Below are 21559 nucleotides of genomic sequence, written 5' to 3' on the forward strand. Positions count from 1 at the left end.
GTTCCTATCAGTATGCTTAGATCAACGAGAAACATTCTGGAGTAGTTTACTTAACCCATAGTATAATGTACTATGTGGTGGAGCTGAGGGATCTTTAGGATTTACTCATTCTGAAGAATCTAAGGCTCTAATACGCAATCAACGAACAGGTACATCTCAATCAGAAGAAACGAAACGAAAAATTTCTGATGCTAACAAAGGAATTAATAATTCCTTCTTCGGCAAAATTCCTTCCAGAGCTTCATTATTAAGAAGTTAAGTGAGAAAATCCCCCCCCCCCCCCCCCCCCCCCCCTTCCTTTCTTCCCCCCAGCCCAACACACACGTCTCTCTCGCCTCCACTCTCCCTCGTATGGCTAGCTTGTTCCTGACATTATGTATGATCAAGAGAGAGATGTTCCTCCTTCTTCTTGGGCGGTGAGCTTGTGTGAAGAGATGAACGCTAATTCCAGCTCGTCATTGTAGATGCAAGTTTTCCTTCCCGTTGCAAATCTCCGCTAACGATAAGCGTTTTGCAGCTCACAATCACGGCAACAAAGTTCGGGTCTGGAACAAGATGACTATGGACCTTCCGGATCTACCTGTACCTAGCACTTGGATGGTACCGCTGCGGAATGCTCTCAAGGCATATGCTTTGGCGAATGGATGTGATTTACATCGACATAAAGCTGGGATCCCAATAGTCACTTATGTGAATCGGTGGGTTATTCTATACCTCAGTATCCTTTATTTGTGCTCTCGTTAGAGCTAGTGATATTAGCCGACTAATCGCAGACAAATGACATCGAGACGTTTGGTCGCTTCCGATGCTGAAGATCTCGTCATGTCCCTTCAAGACTTGGAAGATAGGGGAGAGATAGAGTTCAATAACGCTTTTATGGAAAGTATCCCTCGAGCGGAGCAGTTCTGTCTTGCTCTGAAAACGGATGTGAGTAGGACATCATTGTAACACTTCCTGAGTGATGGTCTGCCCGACTATTCATCTTTCACTTATCACAACTATCTCCCCCCCCCCCTCCTTCCTTCCCCCCTTGTCTCCATAATGCTGCACTGATTTCAAGCAAGAGGGATGCTAGAGGAGAAAAGCACGGTCGCTGATCGTAGATCCTCGTCGGGGTACATGGGAATGGACTGAGTCATCAATTGTGGATGAGACCTGGTGGGGCGGTTCTAGAGGTGAGTCATATGTTCTATCCAATATCTCCTCGGCTGTCTGCGGATCTTGGGCTGGGTGTATACTCTTAAGATAGACCTGATCAATGGGATTCTTAAAAGGGATGGAACTGTACGTTTGCTGATGTTAGCTCATGGATACCGGCGGGTTCGCCATGGTAAGTCATCTCGTCTATCCCTTGCCCACACTGATCGCAGGACTACGCCTTATGTGCCGACTTGATGAAACATGATTACTATGCTATCCGAAATGATACCTATCTTCATAGGACCGAATGGTTATTACCCAACGGACAGCCAATGCAACAGGGTTCCACGTTCCACAGTGATCATTTGAGGGTGAGACTTGTCTCAGATGTTTTTTCCCTTCGGCCCTTCCCTCATCCAAAACCATGTCACTCTCTTACAGATATATCGGTGGCGATGGTGGTGTCGACTGACCGTCAGGTATACGCTCCGTACGTAGCGGATTTAGTCTCCAAATTGGCCAGAAGTCGATCCCGTCCCGTGTCCGAGTCTGATTTATGAGGGGAAGTTGACAGTTGCTTGTGGGTGCAATGCTGCAATGTTGCATGCTTGCATGTTGGATCTGGTGCATGGGGCTTGTCGTAGCTCGTTGCAATGCTATGCATCTCATGTCTTATGTGTTGTTTGTATGTGATGCAGCGTGCAGCTGTATGACGCTATCTTATCTTTGGTACGGTGGCTTAGCAATCCACAGGGTCAGTCACCCTTCCGACCTCCACCTCCACTCGGCATCTATCAATACCCCCATATCTTCGTCTTGCTTCCACACGTCGTATATCTACCTTTCTCCACCACATACACCTTCACAATCCGACATACACTAGACATGCCTCGCACTATCACTTTGTCAGACGGCAAAAAGATCCCTGCTATCGGATGGGGTAACGGCACAGGCGGGTTAGGCAAATCAGGTCAAAAAGCCGTAGAAACCGGAGTGTTGGCTTTGAAAGCGGGCATCCTGCATATCGATACAGCTCAGGTCAGTCTTACTTCATTAGTCTTCTCTTGTAGCATGCGACTCCTTGATCTCGTCACCCACTCCATATCCATCTCCCGACTCCCATTCGGGAAGACGTAGTGAAAAGGTCAGTCACCCTAATGACCTTGGCCTCCTTTAAAGTCTCCATTACCCTAGAAGGCCGATAGCCATTTTGATGCTCATTGTGTTAGTCGTACTACACTGAGAAGGAAACCGCCGAAGCCATCAAAGCCTCTGGGCTCAAACGAGAAGATGTATTTGTCACTACCAAAAGTATGTTCTGACCCCTCTCTTAGAACCGCTTCCTCATGAGTTGACTTGTCCAGTCTCCGTAACTTCCAACACCAAGACTACTCAGGAAGATATCAAACGTTCCGTTGGCGAATCCCTCGGTCTGCTCGGCTTCATTCCCGATCTTCTCCTAATCCACTCTCCGTTCGTCCCGGAGGATGGAAAGATTGGAGAGTTTTGGACTCATCTCGAGAACCTTGTCGAGGATGGAACTTTGGCAGGATGTAGCTTGGGAGTTAGTAATTTCAGACCTCAGGATATTGAAGAGGTCATGAAGGTTGCGAAGATCAAGCCGGTGGTCAACCGTGTGTTCTCTCATGTCCCATTTCTCTTTTGTCCCTTACCCTCTTTGCCATTTCTCGAACCTTTCCCTTTCAACCTTGATTGAACTATTCAGCTCACCGCCCCTTGTCTGCACTTTGACCGACGAATTGTGACAACTCTCCCAAGTGTCATCCCTACCCCAGATTTAGAATTCAAGCTCACTACTAGAACTCGAATATCATCCCTACGTCATCACTCACCTTGAACCCCTTCTCGAAGCTCATGAAAAATACGGCATCGTCATCGAGTCTTACGGAGGTCTTTCCCCCGTCCTTCGTCATCCCACAGGTGGACCCATCAAACCTGTATTATCGAAGATCGCCTCCAAGCTGTCCACCGAATCGGGCACTACCGTTGACGAGACTCAGGTGTCGCTTCTCTGGCAAGTATGCCGCGGGATTGTCGCCGTCACTTCTAGTACGAAAGCTGAGAATTTGGCGAAGATCGCTGCGACTGAGAGATTGAGGGATCTCACGGAAGAGGAGTTGACAGAGATTGAGGACGTGGGGAAGACTGTCCATTTCAGGGCGTACAAGGTGAGCACTGTATTCTTCGTTTCTTCCACTTTCGAGTGTCGCATATTTCAAACTGAGAATTGTTTACGCCTACCTCACACACACGCCATAGTCTTTCGTATGCTGACCTATAGGTCCATATGACGAAAGACTTTCCCGAGCCGGATCTTCCCACCGGCGAGTAGACTTCAAACATACGAGAAGCAGTGCGAGAGATCGAGCGAGTATCAGGAATATCCACATTCGGTTCATCTTCAAAAGGCGTGGGAAGTGGAAGGCAATACAAGGATAGGAGTTTTTGAGAAAATGAAAGGATCGAGAAGATTGAAAGGGTTGGAAATAGATAGAAAATTTGGGAAAATATACAGTATAGGAATGTGAGCGTATCCTCAATCTTGTCAGAGTAGACTTCCGTACCACATACCTCCATCCACTGACAACCTGAATCAATCAATCTTACCCCTCGTACAGGTCGTCCATTCGTTTACTGATAAGTTCACCTTACGGTCTTGACATTCCCCGTCGTACGTACACCTCCATGAACATGATCGTTGTCTCCTTTATCCTTTAGCACTCAAAACCCGTACCATTTCCCACTGCCCAGGAATCGACCGAATCATTCCCCGAGACGCATCGCCTCCCCAACGAAATCGCGATTGGATGGCCGAGATATTCACACGCTATCTTTCCAAGGGTACGTTAGAAACAAGCTATCTTGTACTCATTCCTGACTCTTCGTCCTGCTCACCATCCGGAACTCACCAATCGCATCACGTTTGTTCCACCAAACTCTCGAACAGCTCCAAGGACTCTTTACCAACGCCATAATGGAAGGAAAATCTCCTGCCACATTACCCTCTCTTGACAATCCTGCTGATGCTTCATTGAAGCTTGAGTTGAATGACTGGCCTCCTCCTCTGGGTATGTTGTCAGGCAGATACAAACGGTTTCAAAGTACATATTGGGAAGAAGTTGGCTCCTGGGAAAGAGAGGTTGATGAACTTTCACAGAAGCTGTACAAGGTCAACGATAACGAAGATGATGGTGCATACAAGACGGAAACGAAGAGACTGCTGGAAAACCTCAAGTCAGAAATGACTTACATCCAAAATGATTACATGAACGCCAGAGAAGCTTATGGACAGGTTCTTTCCAACTCTTGTCTCACAATGGCAAGGTACTGGAGACATTTGTTCATGTCAAGGCGCAATGGTCAAACCGAAAAATTACCACAAGTTGTCACTGATCTTGACCTCTCAGATGATCAGTGGGATGCCATGTACCAGCTATCCCTCGTGGCCCATGTCTATGAGACAGATTACAAGTCTACAGTCAGTCATATGGGAGCTACTTGCAGGGATTTGTTGTTATGGCTGGGTGATCTGTGTCAAAGTCTGAGTGAGGCCCTGACCAAGCATGAGGAGGGTGAACTCACTTTGGAAACGTCAGATCCAATGGATACTTCGCCCCTGTCAGAGGACCTACTCCGTGAGTGTCTTGCGTTGAGGGTGAAGGATACAGAGCCCCTTGCTGAGATGGCAAGAGAAGCGCTGGAGCAATATGAAGAAGTGACCAAAAGCCCTGAGATACCTCCTTTCCAGACGATCATAGGAGAAATCACCAAATTATCAAGGGCAATCAATATACCCTTCCAGCTTGCCGTTGCCTGGGACCGGCAATGTAAAGACCTTGAAATCAAATCCCAATCAGTTTTAGGAACTGAGGGGGATAGTGGAGAGGCGGTAAGTGAAGGGAGTGGTGTTCCAGAGGCGGGTGACAGAAAGGGCACCAGTGACGAGGGTGAAGGGAAGGATACGGAATCGGGATATTTCTCAGACTCTTCCGCCGAATCTGATACCACACCTACACCGGGAACCCCAAGAATGGGTCCACCGGGTTCTCTGCCTGTCACGGTATCAACTGAAACCAGCTGAAATTTTGGCTGTTTTTCCAATGGGTGCTCCTTCTGCTTTCACGTTCACATCATAAGTCGCGCCCTCACGGAGTCGTTGAAAGTAATGGCTGTATCCTATAGATTGTTTCATCGAGTTGCTAGCAAATATATGCAGTACATACCGGAGGAGGTGAGCTTCAAATGAGAATTTTGGTTAAAGAAGACAGTGGTCCGTGCAGCTCCGGAGCTGTCCGTCTCCGGCTGTGTCCCTACTGTAACATAGATCCGGCCAGAGACTGAGAAGAGTGATAAAGTTAGAGCGCACGGAGACATACCATTGTGACCTACACATGGGCATCCCTTGTATGAGTATTCTTATCATACCATGGTCTCCCCATACATACATACGAGCACATAGTGACCTCACCATCTCCTCTCAGTAGTCAATTCTTTGACGGAGAGGTGTTGATCAGGGGGGTCAGGGAATCTTTCCGAAGTGGGCAAGTGAGGTATCGTTATTCAGCATGGATTCCTCTACGTTTTCCATGATAAATTGGGGAGCATGTTGGATGACTGTGAGCTTGGTAGACATGAGAGGACTAGTGTCAACTCACCATCCTACCTTCCATCTCAATGAGTCTCAACTTGGGCAGTTGTACTCACCTATCTCGGACATAGTTGCAAAATGGGGACGTTAACCAATCCCTCAAAAAGAAAGTTCATAGGTCTGGCCTAAACACTCTCTCCGCTATCTCACTAGTCTGTTTGCTGCGCACTACCATGGGAAAGAATCTAAGAAGTGGAGAGAGAGAAAAAAACTCGACTCAACACAGGAGAAGGATAGAAGAAAGGATCTACATGACCCTTTCAACTCTGTCAGACTTCTTTAGGCAGAGATTGATGGGTCTGGAATAGTTGAGAGAGTTCACATACATAGGATTTGCCTTCAAACTCAACTACTACTGTTGGCTCAGTGTCCGCTTCTTGTCGTTTTAACCAATATAATTCCACAGCTCGAGGCTACCCTACGTTTACACTCATTAGCAACATGAACGATGATAACACTACCCGAGCTAACATTCGTTTAGAACTGCACACGCAGGACATCCAGGACTCGCGATGGATTGGGGGTCCCCTCGTGCCGCTCAGCAACCTCCCCCACGATGCGCCCAGGGGTCTGTCAGAAAGACTAGTCAGAGTTGTGTTGCATCAGTCTCAGCCTCCAGGGGACTGGCCATACCAGAGAAGCATGGAAGACTACAGGCAAGCCAGCCAGACTTGGGAAACTCTACCACTCCTAACTCCGGATGGGGAATATGAGGAACTGCAGCTCTCACGCCTACACCTCCTGGTAAATGCGGCTAGTTATGCAACACGACGGGAGATTGAACAGCTGTCCCGGCTGCGGGATCTCTCAGTCAAAAAACAGAATGTCAAGCTCGGGTCCATGGAGAGCTTATGGCTTCTCCTTGGCTGTCGACCTCCACATGCTCAGCGCACCCTACAACATGCACAGACATGCCTCACATACGCACATATAGTCCACAACACTGTCACTGTGGCTTTGACACTTTTCATGCAAAAATGGGGTGAATTAGAGTCAAATCACAACTTTCAAAAACTGCGGACGTGGGAGACAAAGAATTCGTCCGGAAACACCATAGCAGGTCTGGAACTGACAGCGGAAGAGAGACAAGAGATGAATTTTTTGTCCAGGCAGTCCAAGCGAGTCTGGAATGAAATCGGTACGCAAGTCTCAGCACTTTGCACTGACCGTAAAACCCTTGGGGATTTGGCCGAAAGTTGGTATGTACAGACACAAGCCTGGTGCAGTTGGTACTGGTGGTCACTGCCTGATCTTTGCTTTTCAAATGACCTGGTTTCACCAGTGGAGATCAAAAACGCTAAGTCTCAAGCGCCAGCAGCTAGACACTCTTTTCTGCGTAGGGGTAATGAGGAGGACGGTCCACGTGAAGTGTTGTTGACCTGGCAGGAGGTATCCAAGAGAACATCTACCATTTTGAGTCAAGTGGAGCGCCGGATTAGAGAACAATTACATTCATCCGACGATGCCAACCTAGTGGAAACCGCACGGACTCTGGCGTCCAGCTCGACAGCTTAACCCACGGTCAATCGTCGGAAGAGACCCAACAAGAGACCTATCAAACGTACCAACTCCCCGGTTAGAACGCTGGCCTCAGCCTCAGCTACCACACTTCCAGAGATGTCATTCCTGAATGGTCATGGTCCAGATGTTTCCTCTTCTTGTCCTGCTCAGGAGTCTTACCCTGACAGTCATCCGACTACGCCATTGAACGCCCTAAAAATGCAGGACACTGATGTCGTTGCTAACGCTACGGAATCTCCTTCTGTGGACCTCTCAAACGCACCAGAGAAGACAGTCCATCAAGATCATGACTACAAATGCGACTCAGACAGTCTGGAGACTGCTCCCTCCCAGCAGCTAAATGGAGGTGATGAGAGGGTATTTTCGGGTCCTGAACACTATGTGATGTTTCTGCTCGAAGAGAACAGTCAAGAAGTTGCAGCAGAGATCAACACTCAACACTTGGAGAGAAATCTCGTGACAGAACAAATAGTGCAATGTTCCCCTGTCACACCCACACCAGTGGACATCTGTACCACTCCTAGTCCTGACAGCACAGGGGGAACCGGAATGAAGAGAGCAATGAGGAGTAGCTGCAAGCTTGACCAAAGTCCGGCGGCGTCTCCCCTCAATCAAGATGCCGAATTGGGAGCTTCCGAACACCCCAGGCAGAAGACAGGAGAATCAAGCTCACCGGGATCTCAATCGAGCTTCCTTGCAACGTCAGAAACATGTATAGGGGAACTAGGACATACAGAGAAGGGAGACGTTAGTGATGCAGGGCATGAGGTCCAGCGGTCACCCGCTCCCTCTTTGTGCCTCCAGGAAATTCAAACCGACGACAACAAGGTGCTCACCCCCACACAGTCAGCTGAAGTGGGTGGCAGCTCCGTACCATCAATGCTGAGGTATCCAACAGACTTACCTGCCGCTTCACAGAAGTCTCCATTCGAGATACCCGAAGCCTCTTTTACAATTGATGACAATGTTCCAACTGAGCTGGTGTTCCGGGTCCCAAAGCACAGCTCAGATTCCTCTACAGGACGACACCCACGCAGTCGTAGTGCCGATCCCGATCTAAGAGTGTCAAGACAAAGGACCATGCCTTCTCGAGGCAGACCACACTCCATCTGTGTACCCAAGAATTGGCTCGATGCCCCCTCGTCGGTTGGGATGGGAGATAGCCCGTCGGTGGAGGCGGCAGGATGAACTGATGTAAATAATGAATTGTTATACGACATGAACCCTGAGTCAGTCCGGACGGGGGTCCTAGGGCCCGTCCGGGTATCATGTCGATAACTGACGCAGCGAAATTGTGACTCATGGTGTCGATCGTTCGCAGTGAAATCGTGTCTTAACATCTGCTTACTCTTGCTCTATTTTCCTCATTCTTGCTCCCTTCTGCAAACACTAACCATAGCTTGCATACAAACACTACTAACCACTAGAAGGGGCTAGCTCCAGCCTGAGTTGACTTCCTCATACGTTTTCGAGGAGTTTCTAACACAGAGGCGTCATCGGGAGCGAGTTCTTGGGCTTGTGTTGCAATTAGATCCGAGATTCGTGTTCTAATGATCGCTAATTGTCCAGCAATACCATTAGGTGCGAGAATGTATCCACCTTGTGCTAGTCTGTCAGATTAAGCTCGTAAATGATAAATACCAAACTTACCAGCTAGCTTAGCATGATTTTTAACCGCTTTAATTGAACCTAGCTCTTCACGAAGAGAACCAAGGAACACTCGCTCGTCTACTTTGATCTCCGCCTTACTAACAAAATCACATCGTGTTGACGTACCAAGTGCCACACACTTGCAGCACGCACCAGTAGGTATCTCACCTACGGTCAAACATCCGAAAGCACACGAATTTGAGCGATTTTGACGGCCTTGACACTGAGAGCAGGACAAAGAACCAGTTCGTCGCCAGACATTAGGGCTAACGGCGTGATTAAACGCCTCTCGATGGTCTTTTAGCTACATATGTTAGATCCAAAACTTTACTTATGAAAACAACATAAAAGACTAACTTTTGACGATTCATTGGGCAGAATAGCTACCTTCGGACTTTTCTTGTCATCTGGGATTCTAATGACCGAATCTACGTTGGAATCTGGCCACTTTCGCAGGGATAAGCCGACAATTACGTCCCACGTATATTGTGCGTCAAATTCTACATTATATAAGCTTAACCAACAAAATACTAACGTAACTAACCAACAACCGTATCTCCAAACTTCATTGGCATACCACGAGGAGTTTTAGGCTGGTTTGAAGGCGCGGAGGTCATACTTTGAGCTCTTTGGCGACTGTGGGAGGTATTGTTGGATCTACTGACGATGTATGAGATACTAAGACTATGTCTCACGTGAGGCATTCAAAATTGTAAGTATCAAGCCGTGAAAACAGTTGAAAGTGAGGAGACGTGGGGAAGAAACAGCAGCAGACCATTGGTATATGTGACAACGGTGAAAAACCTCTTAATCAACATCTTGACAACCAAAGGAGGTGTTACCCTCACTACAGACAACAATTTTGCGTTTCATGTTAAGCGAACAGCTAATTACCTGAATTGCCTCATGCTAGCTTTCAGGAAACGATTTTCAAACGCCGTGTCTGAGACAGGCGCAGTCAAGCAGGGGCGTACTTATTCCCACACTTTTACGAAATTATGAACCAATTCTTTGATGTTTTACTACGCCTCAATAAAAACGAGCCAGGGTTTAACAAAGTCCCTTTAAATAAGCAAAAGCGAGCAGAAATGAGCAAAAGTGAGCAGGAATTAGCAAAAATAAGCGGACAACAGACGAAACGCGCTACATATTGCATACTTACTCTAATTTCTACATAGATAGCATATCTATAGCTGAAGCCTTACTTAACCAGTTTTGTGACGCATCTAACGACGGATTTTTTAAGCCTTGTCTATAAACATCTAAAAGTTTTGCTGCTTCGCTCCCTGTGATTTCCCTTGATTTCATTAACTCTTTAACAGCTTTAATGACGCCCATTCGTCTTCGGTAGAACCTTTTCTCTGTTTCACCAGCATCCTTTAGTCCATGAGCACCGTTTTTGTATTGGGACTGAACAGATGGGCGTCCATTAAGACCAATGGTGTATTCTTGCCATAATTCCTGGACCGTACACACAGAACGACTCATGGTAAATGGTGTAAGTTGAATGAAAGAAGAGGAGTCAAGACTGTTGGAAGAAGAAGGAAACATTGTTGGTGAGAGTGGTACTGAGTACACTGGTGCAGACAAAGACGATGATGAAGAGGATGATTGTTGAACGTCCATATTTGATAGATCTCTGGTCATATCGCTAAGTAAAGACTGTAAAGGGCCAGGAATGATGACGGGTCGACTAAGAGCAGTGTGAATGAGCGTGATACCATTGGACACAGCTTTTATTTGTTCTTGATTTTGAATTTGACTTTGATTTAGCTGAAGAACATTCAAAAGTATGTCTTGGAACGATTGTTGGTGAGTGTCATACATCACCTACTTGCCACCTAAGATAGTCTTTTCCCGTGTTCCCACACTTGAAACACATCTGGAACACTTCCCCTGACCCCCTTTGGCTTAGGTTTATTGTTCTCGATCTCCATTAACAATCCCTATTGTCATCTCTTACACTCCCACACATGAAACACCTACCCCTGAACCCCTGTGCCCTTAATCTATTGTTCCCCTGTGTGTTCACATGCTTGACACACTTACCCCTGGACTCCTGTGTCCTCTGTCTATTGTTCCTTGTCGCACACATGAACCTGTAACAGTTACCCCTGGACCCCTGGGTCCTTTGCCTATTGTTCTTAGTTTCACATGTCAGGATTGCCAATTCTCTTGAAGAGAATTGCAAATATGTTTAGCAGTTCTTCCGTAGCTTATTGTTGTAGTTTTGCAGTTCAGCCTGTTTTGCTGTGGATATAAACCCCCTCCAAACAGGTTGTTCCCCACCTATGAATCTCTTGTTGAATCTCATTCTCAACTTGTCAGTCCAGTCAGATCCAGCCTGACATCTTGCAGTTCCCTCAGTTCCCTCAGTTCCCTCAGTCCCTTGTCAACCTCTGTATACTCCTCAATCTCTACGAGCCCGAGACAAGTATTGGGTTACAGCCCCATCTCAGTCACCTTGCTTACCCTTTGGGGATAAGACCCCGCCCGTGACAGTGAGCTCGAGTTTGAGTTTGCAAAAGTTCATGCATGATTTGAAGAGCTTGAGCTATCCGGTCATCATATCTTTGCTCATTACTGATTGTACGTGTAAGTGCTTCTCCTTCAAAACCTTTGTACTCTTCATCGGCAAAGAGTGGATGGTAGGAAATATATAACGAAGGAAAGAGTTTTCGCCAATGAGGAATACCTTGAAGAAACACTTCTCCTAAAGACGCTATTGTCTGCGAAAACATACGGCCTGTTAACTCCTGCTGCTGATGAACAGGAGAGTTCAGCAAATTACATTCTTTATAAACAAGACAGCTTACCATTTATCTACATCGGGAAAAACTTTCCTTAAAAGAGTAGAAGAAGGAGTAACAGCGCGTGGTAAGAAAAATCCTTTCCCTTCTACAGGGAAACCAGCAAGGGCTCGTACAGTTTTACGAGGGATGTGCGTAAGATAGTGAATTTCAAGAACCGAATGCGCCCAATGACCGGCTTGAGCAATTTCATCTGGAGAAGCACCTCCTTGTTTGGCAAGACGTGCGCCTAGTCGTCTATTAACGTGCGTTTTTTGATAGGTATGTACATCTGCAGCTTTAAGCGCTTCATTGATTGCTCTTCTTTGAGTGTCATATGACACCTCTTTCAATCTGTTCTTGGCGTCGCTTAAAAGCGGAAGATCATACCAGTTTGCACGAGTAGCAAGATTTGGAAATCCACTAGGAGAAGGGCCACAATAAAAGCTATTTATTAGTCCAAAGTCTCTTATGTATTAGAATTGACACATACCGAGCAAACAAATACAAACTTAGCAAAAAGACAGGACATACACTCAAATCTTTGTTCCGAATAAACGCAGCATACTCTGCCTTGCCAGATGAGTTTGTTTTACTTGAATGTAAGACAAGAACAACTACCAAACACGCTGTTGGACCTTCATTGAGCTCTATTTCTGAGGAAAGGTCTGATAGAAGCATTCAACGTTGGTTATCGCTTCGAAGCATCCCATATACACCAAGGGCTTGCGCAAGGGCATCTCGAAGCCCTTCCTCGTTATTCCGCTCCATGTAATGTGCAAACGAGCTGGCTAGTTGCTTAGTATCTTTATAACCATCATAAAACAGCTCTATCTGTCAGGTGTTGCTAATGTTTGTTCACTTACATTTGCCCTTGTCCTCAAAAAGTAACTTTTTCCTTCTTTCTGTGAACTTTCGTAAAACAGAGATGATTGTAGCCGTGTGAACGCTCCGAGGCGATGTAAAATTGTTGATTCCTCTTTTGACCTGCTGTTCCCAGAGATTTACAAGTGCTGCCACCCAGCCATGCACCGTTGACCAACTTCGCTGACATTCCAAAATGATAGTGAGAGCTTGTATAATGAGCAGCGATACTGAAATTTGAATCAAAAGCTTACTGGATTTTGCACAACCACGATTACTTGAAGAAGGGCCTGGTCTTGACAGCAAGAGATGGTCTATTTTGGCCTGTGTTTGTACCAGACGCTGTTGTTCCGTTTCGTCAGAGTATTGAGAAGGATCTTCCGCCAAAGTATTATCAATACTGCTCATCTCTACATCTTCAAACGTATCGTCTTCTTCCTCAACTATCGCTAAGCTTTTGGAGTTTTTTTGCTCCGGAGCCGTCAGAATAACTTCATATGAAAATAATAAAGCCAATTGCGGGATAACAGTAGCTCTATACGTTAGCACACAGTTATTGATGACTCAAACACACCCTTCCTTTGCACATCACGTACGAGCGTCACAAAGTATGCTAACTTTATCAATAATGAGCAAAAGCGAGCAAAAATGAGCAGAAGTTGGCAGAAGTTGGCAAAAGTGGGTCCTTTACTCACTCTGTTAGCCAGGGCTTGCCTTTTACCCATGTAAACCACTTTTTTTGTCGGCTTTTGTACTGTTTGGTGCTGTTTGCGGACAAGTTATATTGTTCCAAATCAACCGTTCCATCAACAGCGTTCGTGGCTTGAGGCGTAACATAAGGAGTGCTTGTAGTCAAGTTTGGGTTTTGTTTGGCATGACGAGGCATATTGGTGTATAATAACAGATGATGTCGAGACAACTTGGGGGGATAAACCACGTGGCGAGCGGGCCGCAGGCAGGAGAAAAGCGAGAGGATAAAGCGAGAGGATAAAGCGAGAGGACAAAGCGAGAGGACAAAGCGAGAGGATAAAGCGAGAGGACAAAGCGAGAGGACAAAGCGAGAGGACAAAGCGAGAGGACAAAGCGAGAGGATAAAGCGTGATGATGAACCGTGATGAGAAAGTGAGAAAGAGTGAAAGAGAGAAGGGGAGAAGAGTAGGAGAAGGAGAGGGAGAAGGAGAAGGAGAAGGAGAGGGAGAAGGAGAAGGAGAGCAGGCTGTCACAACTCCACTAGACTTGCTACCTACAAGCTAGAGAGAGACAAGGGAGAGGTCACGGGTCCGCGGTCCACTAATTCACGGACAGACAGAAAAGGGAAGTAAAGCATATAAAAATGTCATTCCCTTTAATCGAGAGAGAGCGAGAGAGGGGAGAGGGATACGGGTTCAGGGGTTCACAATTTTGCGGATCCAGCTTGAAAGGCAGGAGACGGGCCAGTCAATTTGAATAAACCACGTGGCTAGGGGCGACGCCCATAGGCCCGAAGCGAGAGGATAACTAGAAGGGGGGGGGGGGGGGGGAGAGACGCTAGAGGTTCACACATGTTCACAGGTCCACAAGTAGTGAGAAGTGTGTGACACAGAGTAGATAGGAAGAGAATCCACGGGTCCACGGATCCACGAAGTCGGCTCGAGAGGCGAGAGACGGGCCTGTCAATTTGACAGGTTGGCACACTAGTTGGTGTATATAAAAGAGTTGTTAAAGTACTAAAAACAATGATGAGTATGAAGATGATGAAGAGAGTTAAAACGGCTCAAAGTGCAATTCTTCTGGCAATGAGACAACTACTAATGCATTAGAAACCTCATGTTGTATAACTAAGGTATAATTGGCTCTGTTTAAGAGTATAACTGCAGTTGTACGACATAGCCTTTCTAATAGCATTAGGAATTGCAGGCGGATGCATTAGGATTCAATCTCTGAGGCGCGGGATGGTTGCCCAAAGTGGCAGTTTTGGCCGGACGGACCCAGTCCGCGCGGTGGCAAATTTTGGCTGATGCGTCCGTCCGCGTCCGGACGGGCCTGCCATATAATGCCAGACTAATGAGCCATGTATGAGAGAGTGATCAAGACTAATGAGTAAGTCGGAGTTTTAAGTAAAATATTCATAGTTGGCGGAATCAAGAAGTGTCGAATTGACTGTATCCCGTGCGGAACCGGCTTCACCTCTCTTATTCTGCTGATCTTTGCAAAAATGAGAGGAAAGGGAGGGAACATTGATCTTCCATTTTCCATAAGAAGTGATACAGTTGTCATATTGATCAATGGCAAAGGGATGAGCTGGTAGGAGAAGAAATACATTCGACCAACAAATTCGGAACCGCCCAATACCCAGGACGACAGTGCCTCAGTTGTTAGCAAGACCAGTACCATACGCCGTGCTGGTCCTCAATCTTGGAGGGATCGGACGGGACTACGTAGGCCCGAGACGCCACCACATCTACCAACGATGGCGCAATTGCCAACTGTACGACCCGCAATCCTGGCCACCTCCTCCGACGGCTTGCTGCTACAGCAGGCTGAGATCGTGAGGCGACTCGCGGCACTTGGGACGGACCCCGGGGTACACCAGGATCCTGATGACGTTTTGGGGGGGCGTCGAGGGACAGTCAGCGACCCCGGTGGCTTCCGTTCTCGAGGGCTCGATGAACTGAGCGAGATCGGTAGCCGTAGTCGGCAGGTTGACGAGGTGAGCGTTGCAAGGACACCCCGAATGGTCAGCAAAGCCATCAAGGCGATACCCAAACCCGATATGTTCCATGGCAAAAACGATCTGGACAAGCTCGAAGTCCACATTCGTCAGATCAAACATTTCCTAACGGTAGCGGCGACAATCTACCCAACAGAGGAGGACAAGGTGCAGTTTGCATCTATGTACCTAAGGGGTAACGCCGAAATATGGTACGAGAGCTTGCGAGAAGACGGCAATGAACCACACACACTCAACGGATACGTAGAAACACTCCGCGAGATGTTTGGACCAATGGATCGGGAGCTGGAACTACACCAGCAAATCCGAGAATGCACTCAGACAACTACAGTCATGGAATTCTCCATCCGTTTCCGGTCTCGGACGTCAAGATCTGACTACGACGAACACCAGAAATGTCTTGCTTTCTACGATGGACTACGTCCCGGGGTACAACGAGAGTTAAAGCGGCTACAGCACAGGCCAATCTTCCATGACCTGGACAGGTTGGTGAAAACGGCTGTGCAACTGGACAATGCAAACCGCCAAGTGTTCGACCTCGGAGGACGTCAAAGCCTAAGGCGCGCAGGCGACCGCCAAGAACCCTCACAGGGTCGCCGAGTACCGGGGCGTACCCAAACACCTGAAATTCCTCGTGTCACCTTGGCGTCCTCCACAGCGGTCAACCGCCCTTCATCGACTCCTCCCACGTACTCGCCGAGACCAAGTCAGTATGTATCACGCACTGGCCCTGGGGAGAAATTGGTAGATGTGCGCCCCACGTTGGCACCACCTGCTACCGGGGCGGTTAAGTGCTTCAACTGTGGAGGCATTGGGCACATCAGTAGGGAGTGTAGGCAGCCTCAGAGGGATACTCGCCAGTGACGAGTAGCAGAGTTGGAGGACATAGATGAGATAGACGGGGAGTGGGATTATGGGGACAAACAGGAACTGGAATTACAGGAATTAGCAGGAGGGTATGAACAGGAGGCGGATCAGAAGGAGGAAGAAGGAGGAAGAAGGAGGAAGAAGGAGGGACAGATGTGCAGTTGAGGACTGTGGAACTGGTAGAAGGCAAATGGGGAGAGGAGGATTGGAATACACTGTACGATGAGTGGGGTTCTACTGAGGAAAGAACGGAAGTGTTAGAGGATAACTACGGATCGGTAGACGGTAATGAAACGATAAAAGAAAACAAAAACATTAGAAAACCCAGAAAACACAAAAAAAGGCTTGAGAAACGAATCAGTAGTCAGCGACTCGAATAAGAAAGAAAAAACAACAAAAAAATTAGAAGGACCGGACTACACACATGTAATTGACTCGGATAAGAAAGAAAAAACAACAAAAACATTGAAGAAGCTGGGCTACGAAGACATAGCTGAAGAGTCGGGGACTGCAGAAGGCGTGTACAAGGAGTTAGAGCAGTCAGGAGCGGGAGTGGAGTCGGGGAAAAAAGGAGGCAACGTTGTGTACTTCGACACCAGCCTTGTCAACCTTTTCACCATCCCTGTCTGCATCGTTGAAAGGACAGAAACCTATCCCTCTGCCCTGTTGGACTCGGGTGCAACGTGTAACTTTGTTGATGACGCGTTTGTAGTCGATCAAGGGTTGGAGCAGGTGTTGCTCAAGAGACCGCAGACCTTGGTGTTGGCAGATGGCGCTCACGCACAGACCGGACGAATTACCCACCGAGTACGGATGACTTTGCTGCTAGGTGCGGGATTTGAACCCTACAAGTCGGACTTCTTAGTCACCCCAGTGCGGGTATCACAGATTGTCCTGGGTCTGCCGTTCTTCCACAAAGTCGACCCGGACGTGCGCTGGACTGAGCAACAACTACGACCACGGGGGGGACAAGCGGTGCTGTACTCGTCGATCACACAGGACCAGGTGCAGGTAAAGATGGTGGTACCAGCCAACTACCACGATTTTCTCGATGTCTTCGAGAAAGGATCAGCTGATCGCTTACCTCAACACCGACCTTTCGACCATACCATACCCTTGATGGACGGTAAGTCCCCTCATACTGGACCGATTTACCCTTTGTCTGAGAGTGAACTCGCCGAGTTACGGAAGTATCTCGACGAGAACTTAGCAAAGGGATTTATTGTACCATCTCAATCTCCTGCAGCGTCACCTATCCTTTTTGTCAAAAAGAAAGACGGTAGTTTGCGACTATGTGTCGACTATCGGCGGCTTAACAGTATTACTATAAAAAACAGGTACCCGTTGCCGCTGATTGGGGATCTGTTGGATCGTCTTAAAGACGCAAAGGTGTACAGCAAACTAGACTTACGAGGTGTGTACAACCTCCTTCGCATTGCAGAGGGGGAGGAGTGGAAGACGGCGTTTCGTACCAGGTTTGGTCTCTTCGAATACAGAGTTATGCCTTTCGGCCTCACTAATGCACCAGCCTCCTTTCAATATCTAATGAACCACATATTCCATGACATACTTGACACTTACGTGGTGGTATATCTGGACGACATCTTAGTGTACTCGCCAGACACGACAACACACATTGCACATGTCAGAGAGGTACTTAGGAGGCCAAGGGAGAACCAGCTGTTTGCAAAGCATGACAAGTGCGAGTTTCACGTGCAACGAGTGGAGTTTTTGGGGTTTGTGGTGACACCACAAGGGGTGGAAATGGACGATACGAAGGTGGAGTCGGTGAGGGCTTGGCCGCTCCCGCGTAACCTGAAGGAGGTACAGTCCTTCTTAGGGTTTGCTAATTTCTACCGCAGATTCATCAAGAACTACGCCAAAGTCGCCGACCCTCTACACGCACTCACCAAAAAGGACACACCCTTCACATGGGGTCCCCGTGAACAGGATTCGATGGACCATCTGAAGGAGGCGATGACTACAGCACCTGTACTCCGTCACTACGACCCTGTTACGGGGTAACAACAAATCGAGAGGACTCTATCGAGTTCGACGGATTAGGACAGAGGAAAGCGGGAGTTGGAGGCAGTGCTGCAGTAGGTAGGGACGGGTTTTCCCCTTTCGAGATTTCCCCACTGGGTTTGCTCAAAGCGGTTTTTCACCTGTCCGAGTATGTACGTAGACGCTTGCAGCAGGAAGGGGACAAGGACGAGGATATCCGTAGACAGTATATAGTACAATCAGCAAAGTACCAACTTTGCTGATTCTTCAATATCATTCTTTGGCTACATCGATTGCAGAGGAGACACGATCCAGTAGCACCAGAGCCCCAAGACTTCTACGAGACATCCATCAAGTTCGACCCAACCTGCGACCTAGTCATCGTTTTTCCAGTACCGTTACAAGTTGAAGAATCAGCCTTACGCGCCTTGGGTCGAAGTGGAGAGTATTGCATGCTTACCAGAGGGAAAGCGCGGAAAATGTTACCGGAAAAAGAGGAGTTGGAACAAGGGCCGGTCCCAGAGGAAGAGATGCCAACAAGTTCTTCGAGAAGTACCATTTCACATGATCTCACTTCTACCACCACTACCCCAGATCCGCTGAATGAATTATCGCAGCAGTTGTCACAATTATTAGCCATTATGACGATGCAACAAAAGGAACAAAATGCATTAAGGGAAGAACTGGCTACGATCAAAGCTGACCGACAGAACCAACAGATACTCACCTCGAAAGGGGCAAGTTCGATCGAAATTGAAGAAAACAAGCCGTGTTTGGAGCCAAAACTTACCAACAACGAACGAATAGGAAGAACCAGATGTGCGGACCCACCTACCTTCAGTGGAGAACTGTCACGAACTACGTCGTGACACCTCGATTATTCCACCAACAATGACCCTCCTTTGACCATCAAAACCCCCATCACGTCTTAACCTCTTTACTCTACACGTAACTCAGGACTTCTGAGACCAAGTACGGCGAAGTTAGACGGAGTTAGGCTAGGTAGGGACAATGGGAGCAGAAGTACGGCGAAGTTAGACGGAGTTAGGCTAAGTAGGGACAATGGGAGCAGAAGTGCGGCGATGTTAGGCGGAGTTAGTCGAAGGAGGAAGAGGATGGCCGAGGGCTCGGGGAAGTTGGACGAAGTGCGTTGAAGTACGTCAAAGCGCGAGAGGGTTGGATGAACGTCTAGGAGGAGTAGATAATATTAGCTGAGAAGATCGCTGAAGTTCTTCAGCGATCCTTGATTGTTGTCAGTAGTAAAAGACAGATAGAGATAGCTATAAATCAAGATACATCGCCATCGGTAGATCAAAACCCTAGTTAGAGTAACTACGCCGAAGTACGCCGTAGTTACACCCCTTTCGACGTCTGCGCCCTCCTGGTTGGGTGAGACATCGACTCAGAGCGTGAAGTTAGCCGAGGTTCGTCGACCGTCGGTCTATTAAGAAGTAGTTGTTCGACGGCCGTGACAAGAACGAGGGGAATTGGACAACTTCCTTGCAGCATGCCACATGAACTTCGAATTCAAAGGGGCAGAATACGCCACAGATCGCAGAAAAATCCTGTTCATGTACGGTCATCTACGGGGTACCCCTCAAATGCTCTTAACTCCGGCCATAACCAACCCAAGTATATGGAATTTGACCGAGTGGCTAGAGACATACGATAAATTCATTCAACACTTAAGAACGCAATTCGGGGACAGCAACATGGCGGGTACCGCTATGCGGAAACTACAAGAGCTACGACAGACCGACACCGCAGTGGAGTATTTTGCAAACTTCAAATTATGGTCAACTCATCTCGGAAAGGTACCCGATGCGATGAAAATTGCATCAGCCATACAGGGCCTGAAAGAAGAACTACTGAAGGTGGTAGTGGTGAATAACACCGACCCTCGAACCAAATCGGATTGGATCTACTTCAAGCAACATGTAATAGGAACTGAGGAGAATCAACGGATGGCTGAAACGATGATTGCAGCAAACCGATGGGCTGCTAGGCGTAAAAATGAAACAACATGGATCACTCCACAATCGAACTCGATACGATTGGATAGTAATCTTTCAAACCCTGTGCAACAAACCCCGCATTCAGGTGGTAAAGGACCGTTACCAGGTGGAAAACCAGGGATGATGAACTTTGGTTTTCCAAACGACCCCCCGGTCACATGGACTGAGGATGGAGGACGTCTCAGTGAGAATGAAATGAACTGGAGAAGAGAGAACCGACGCTGCCTCAAATGTAGAAGTCCAGAACATTATGAAAACAACTGTCCAAATGGAGGAAACACGAGAAACGGTATTAGGGGATCCCCAAACCCGCATAGCTCACCAATTCCTAGTGGATCGAATTCGATCCCAACTGGATCTAAGGGGCCATTAGTTCGAGGGATGGCGGTGACCTTTGAAGAAGAGGGAAACGACTACCTGGCCTAAGCAATGCGACTGCTTGCGGCCAGGATCTAACAGGATCGCAGAAAATTCAAATACCAATAGATCTCAGTAATGACTCGGCCATAATATATATAAAAATACAAACAAAAAAGGATACCCTACAGATTGGAATGTTAATCGATACCGGTGCTACAGGAAGGTATGTGCAGCCGGCCTGTCCATTATACCATCTATTCCCAAAGAAACAATATCAAGTACCACGGAATATTAGGTTCCTGGATGGAACTACCGCGACGTCAGTAACCGAATATGTAGAAGCTGAATTAGATCTGGGAAAAGGACTCAGGATTGCAACTTGACTGGATGTTATGGCATACGAAGGGCCAGAAGTACTAGTAGGATTAAATTTTTTAAGACAGTTTAGGGCAAGAATCGATTGTGGGAAAGGACTGATCAAATTCGACGGAATCGGACAGGATAATGGTTGGAAGTATCCAAGATTGGAGGAAGGATTAGTAAGAGGAACAGCATTGGAAAAAGGAGAAGATGAGATGAGCGAAGAAGAGTTACGACAAGTCATACCGACACAATGGCACCAATACCTGGAGTTATTTAAGGTGGAACGGGCCAGAAAACTACCACCAAGAAGAGAATGTGATCACGAGATCGAATTGACCCCCGGAGCAGAACTAAAACCAGGTCCAATCTACCAACTGGATGAACATGGGGACGCATTCCTAAAGCAATGGATCAACAACGGTTTGGCCAGCGGCCATTTACAAAGAAGTAAATCACCTTATGGGTCTCCTGTATTCCTGGTCCCCAAAAAGGGAGTGATTCCCTATCGAGTGGTAACGGATTATCGGGCGCTTGAACAAGGTAACCGTTAAGGATTCATACCCAATGCCACTCATTTTGACACTACTCGATCGACTTCAATTAGGAA

At 47.4% G+C, this 21559-nt stretch overlaps 7 protein-coding genes across 7 annotated transcripts in view; 6 read left to right on the forward strand and 1 right to left on the reverse strand.

Moving 5' to 3' along the window:
• Nucleotides 1–1818, forward strand: part of TREMEDRAFT_43468 (uncharacterized protein) — a 4703-nt gene extending 2885 nt beyond the window's left edge. The window contains exons 7-12 of the mRNA XM_007003906.1: nt 508–698; nt 774–927; nt 1104–1175; nt 1304–1330; nt 1371–1511; nt 1620–1818. Of these exons, the coding sequence (XP_007003968.1) occupies nt 508–698; nt 774–927; nt 1104–1175; nt 1304–1330; nt 1371–1511; nt 1620–1700 (666 nt within the window). The 3' untranslated portion in view covers nt 1701–1818. The remainder of the gene's footprint in view (nt 1–507; nt 699–773; nt 928–1103; nt 1176–1303; nt 1331–1370; nt 1512–1619) is intronic.
• Nucleotides 1819–2025: 207 nt separating this feature from the next.
• TREMEDRAFT_29854 (uncharacterized protein) lies at nt 2026–3493 on the forward strand (the record flags this gene model as incomplete). The annotated part of the gene is made up of 5 exons (XM_007003801.1): nt 2026–2178; nt 2370–2451; nt 2505–2774; nt 2962–3329; nt 3443–3493. The coding sequence occupies 5 exons, from the start codon at nt 2026–2028 to the stop codon at nt 3491–3493; spliced, it is 924 nt and encodes a 307-aa protein (XP_007003863.1).
• A 642-nt stretch (nt 3494–4135) lies between these two features.
• On the forward strand, nt 4136–5242 carry TREMEDRAFT_61480 (uncharacterized protein; the record flags this gene model as incomplete). The annotated part of the gene is made up of 1 exon (XM_007003985.1): nt 4136–5242. The coding sequence occupies one exon, from the start codon at nt 4136–4138 to the stop codon at nt 5240–5242; it is 1107 nt and encodes a 368-aa protein (XP_007004047.1).
• Nucleotides 5243–6250: 1008 nt separating this feature from the next.
• On the forward strand, nt 6251–8518 carry TREMEDRAFT_61481 (uncharacterized protein; the record flags this gene model as incomplete). Its single annotated transcript, XM_007003986.1, has 2 exons — nt 6251–7282; nt 7358–8518. The coding sequence occupies 2 exons, from the start codon at nt 6251–6253 to the stop codon at nt 8516–8518; spliced, it is 2193 nt and encodes a 730-aa protein (XP_007004048.1).
• Nucleotides 8519–8753: 235 nt separating this feature from the next.
• Nucleotides 8754–9597, reverse strand: TREMEDRAFT_61482 (uncharacterized protein; the record flags this gene model as incomplete). Its single annotated transcript, XM_007003987.1, has 5 exons — nt 8754–8935; nt 8981–9078; nt 9121–9284; nt 9338–9480; nt 9525–9597. The coding sequence occupies 5 exons, from the start codon at nt 9595–9597 to the stop codon at nt 8754–8756; spliced, it is 660 nt and encodes a 219-aa protein (XP_007004049.1).
• Nucleotides 9598–16873: 7276 nt separating this feature from the next.
• Nucleotides 16874–17149, forward strand: TREMEDRAFT_18055 (uncharacterized protein; the record flags this gene model as incomplete). The annotated part of the gene is made up of 1 exon (XM_007003744.1): nt 16874–17149. A coding segment is annotated over one exon (276 nt), but the record flags the coding sequence as incomplete, so codon positions are not given.
• Nucleotides 17150–19728: 2579 nt separating this feature from the next.
• Nucleotides 19729–20655, forward strand: TREMEDRAFT_61485 (uncharacterized protein; the record flags this gene model as incomplete). Its single annotated transcript, XM_007003988.1, has 1 exon — nt 19729–20655. The coding sequence occupies one exon, from the start codon at nt 19729–19731 to the stop codon at nt 20653–20655; it is 927 nt and encodes a 308-aa protein (XP_007004050.1).
• Between the last annotated feature and the right edge of the window lie 904 nt (nt 20656–21559).

This window comes from Tremella mesenterica, assembly GCF_000271645.1.
Source record: "Tremella mesenterica DSM 1558 unplaced genomic scaffold TREMEscaffold_4, whole genome shotgun sequence".
In the NCBI taxonomy this organism is placed as follows: Eukaryota; Fungi; Basidiomycota; class Tremellomycetes; order Tremellales; family Tremellaceae; genus Tremella; species Tremella mesenterica.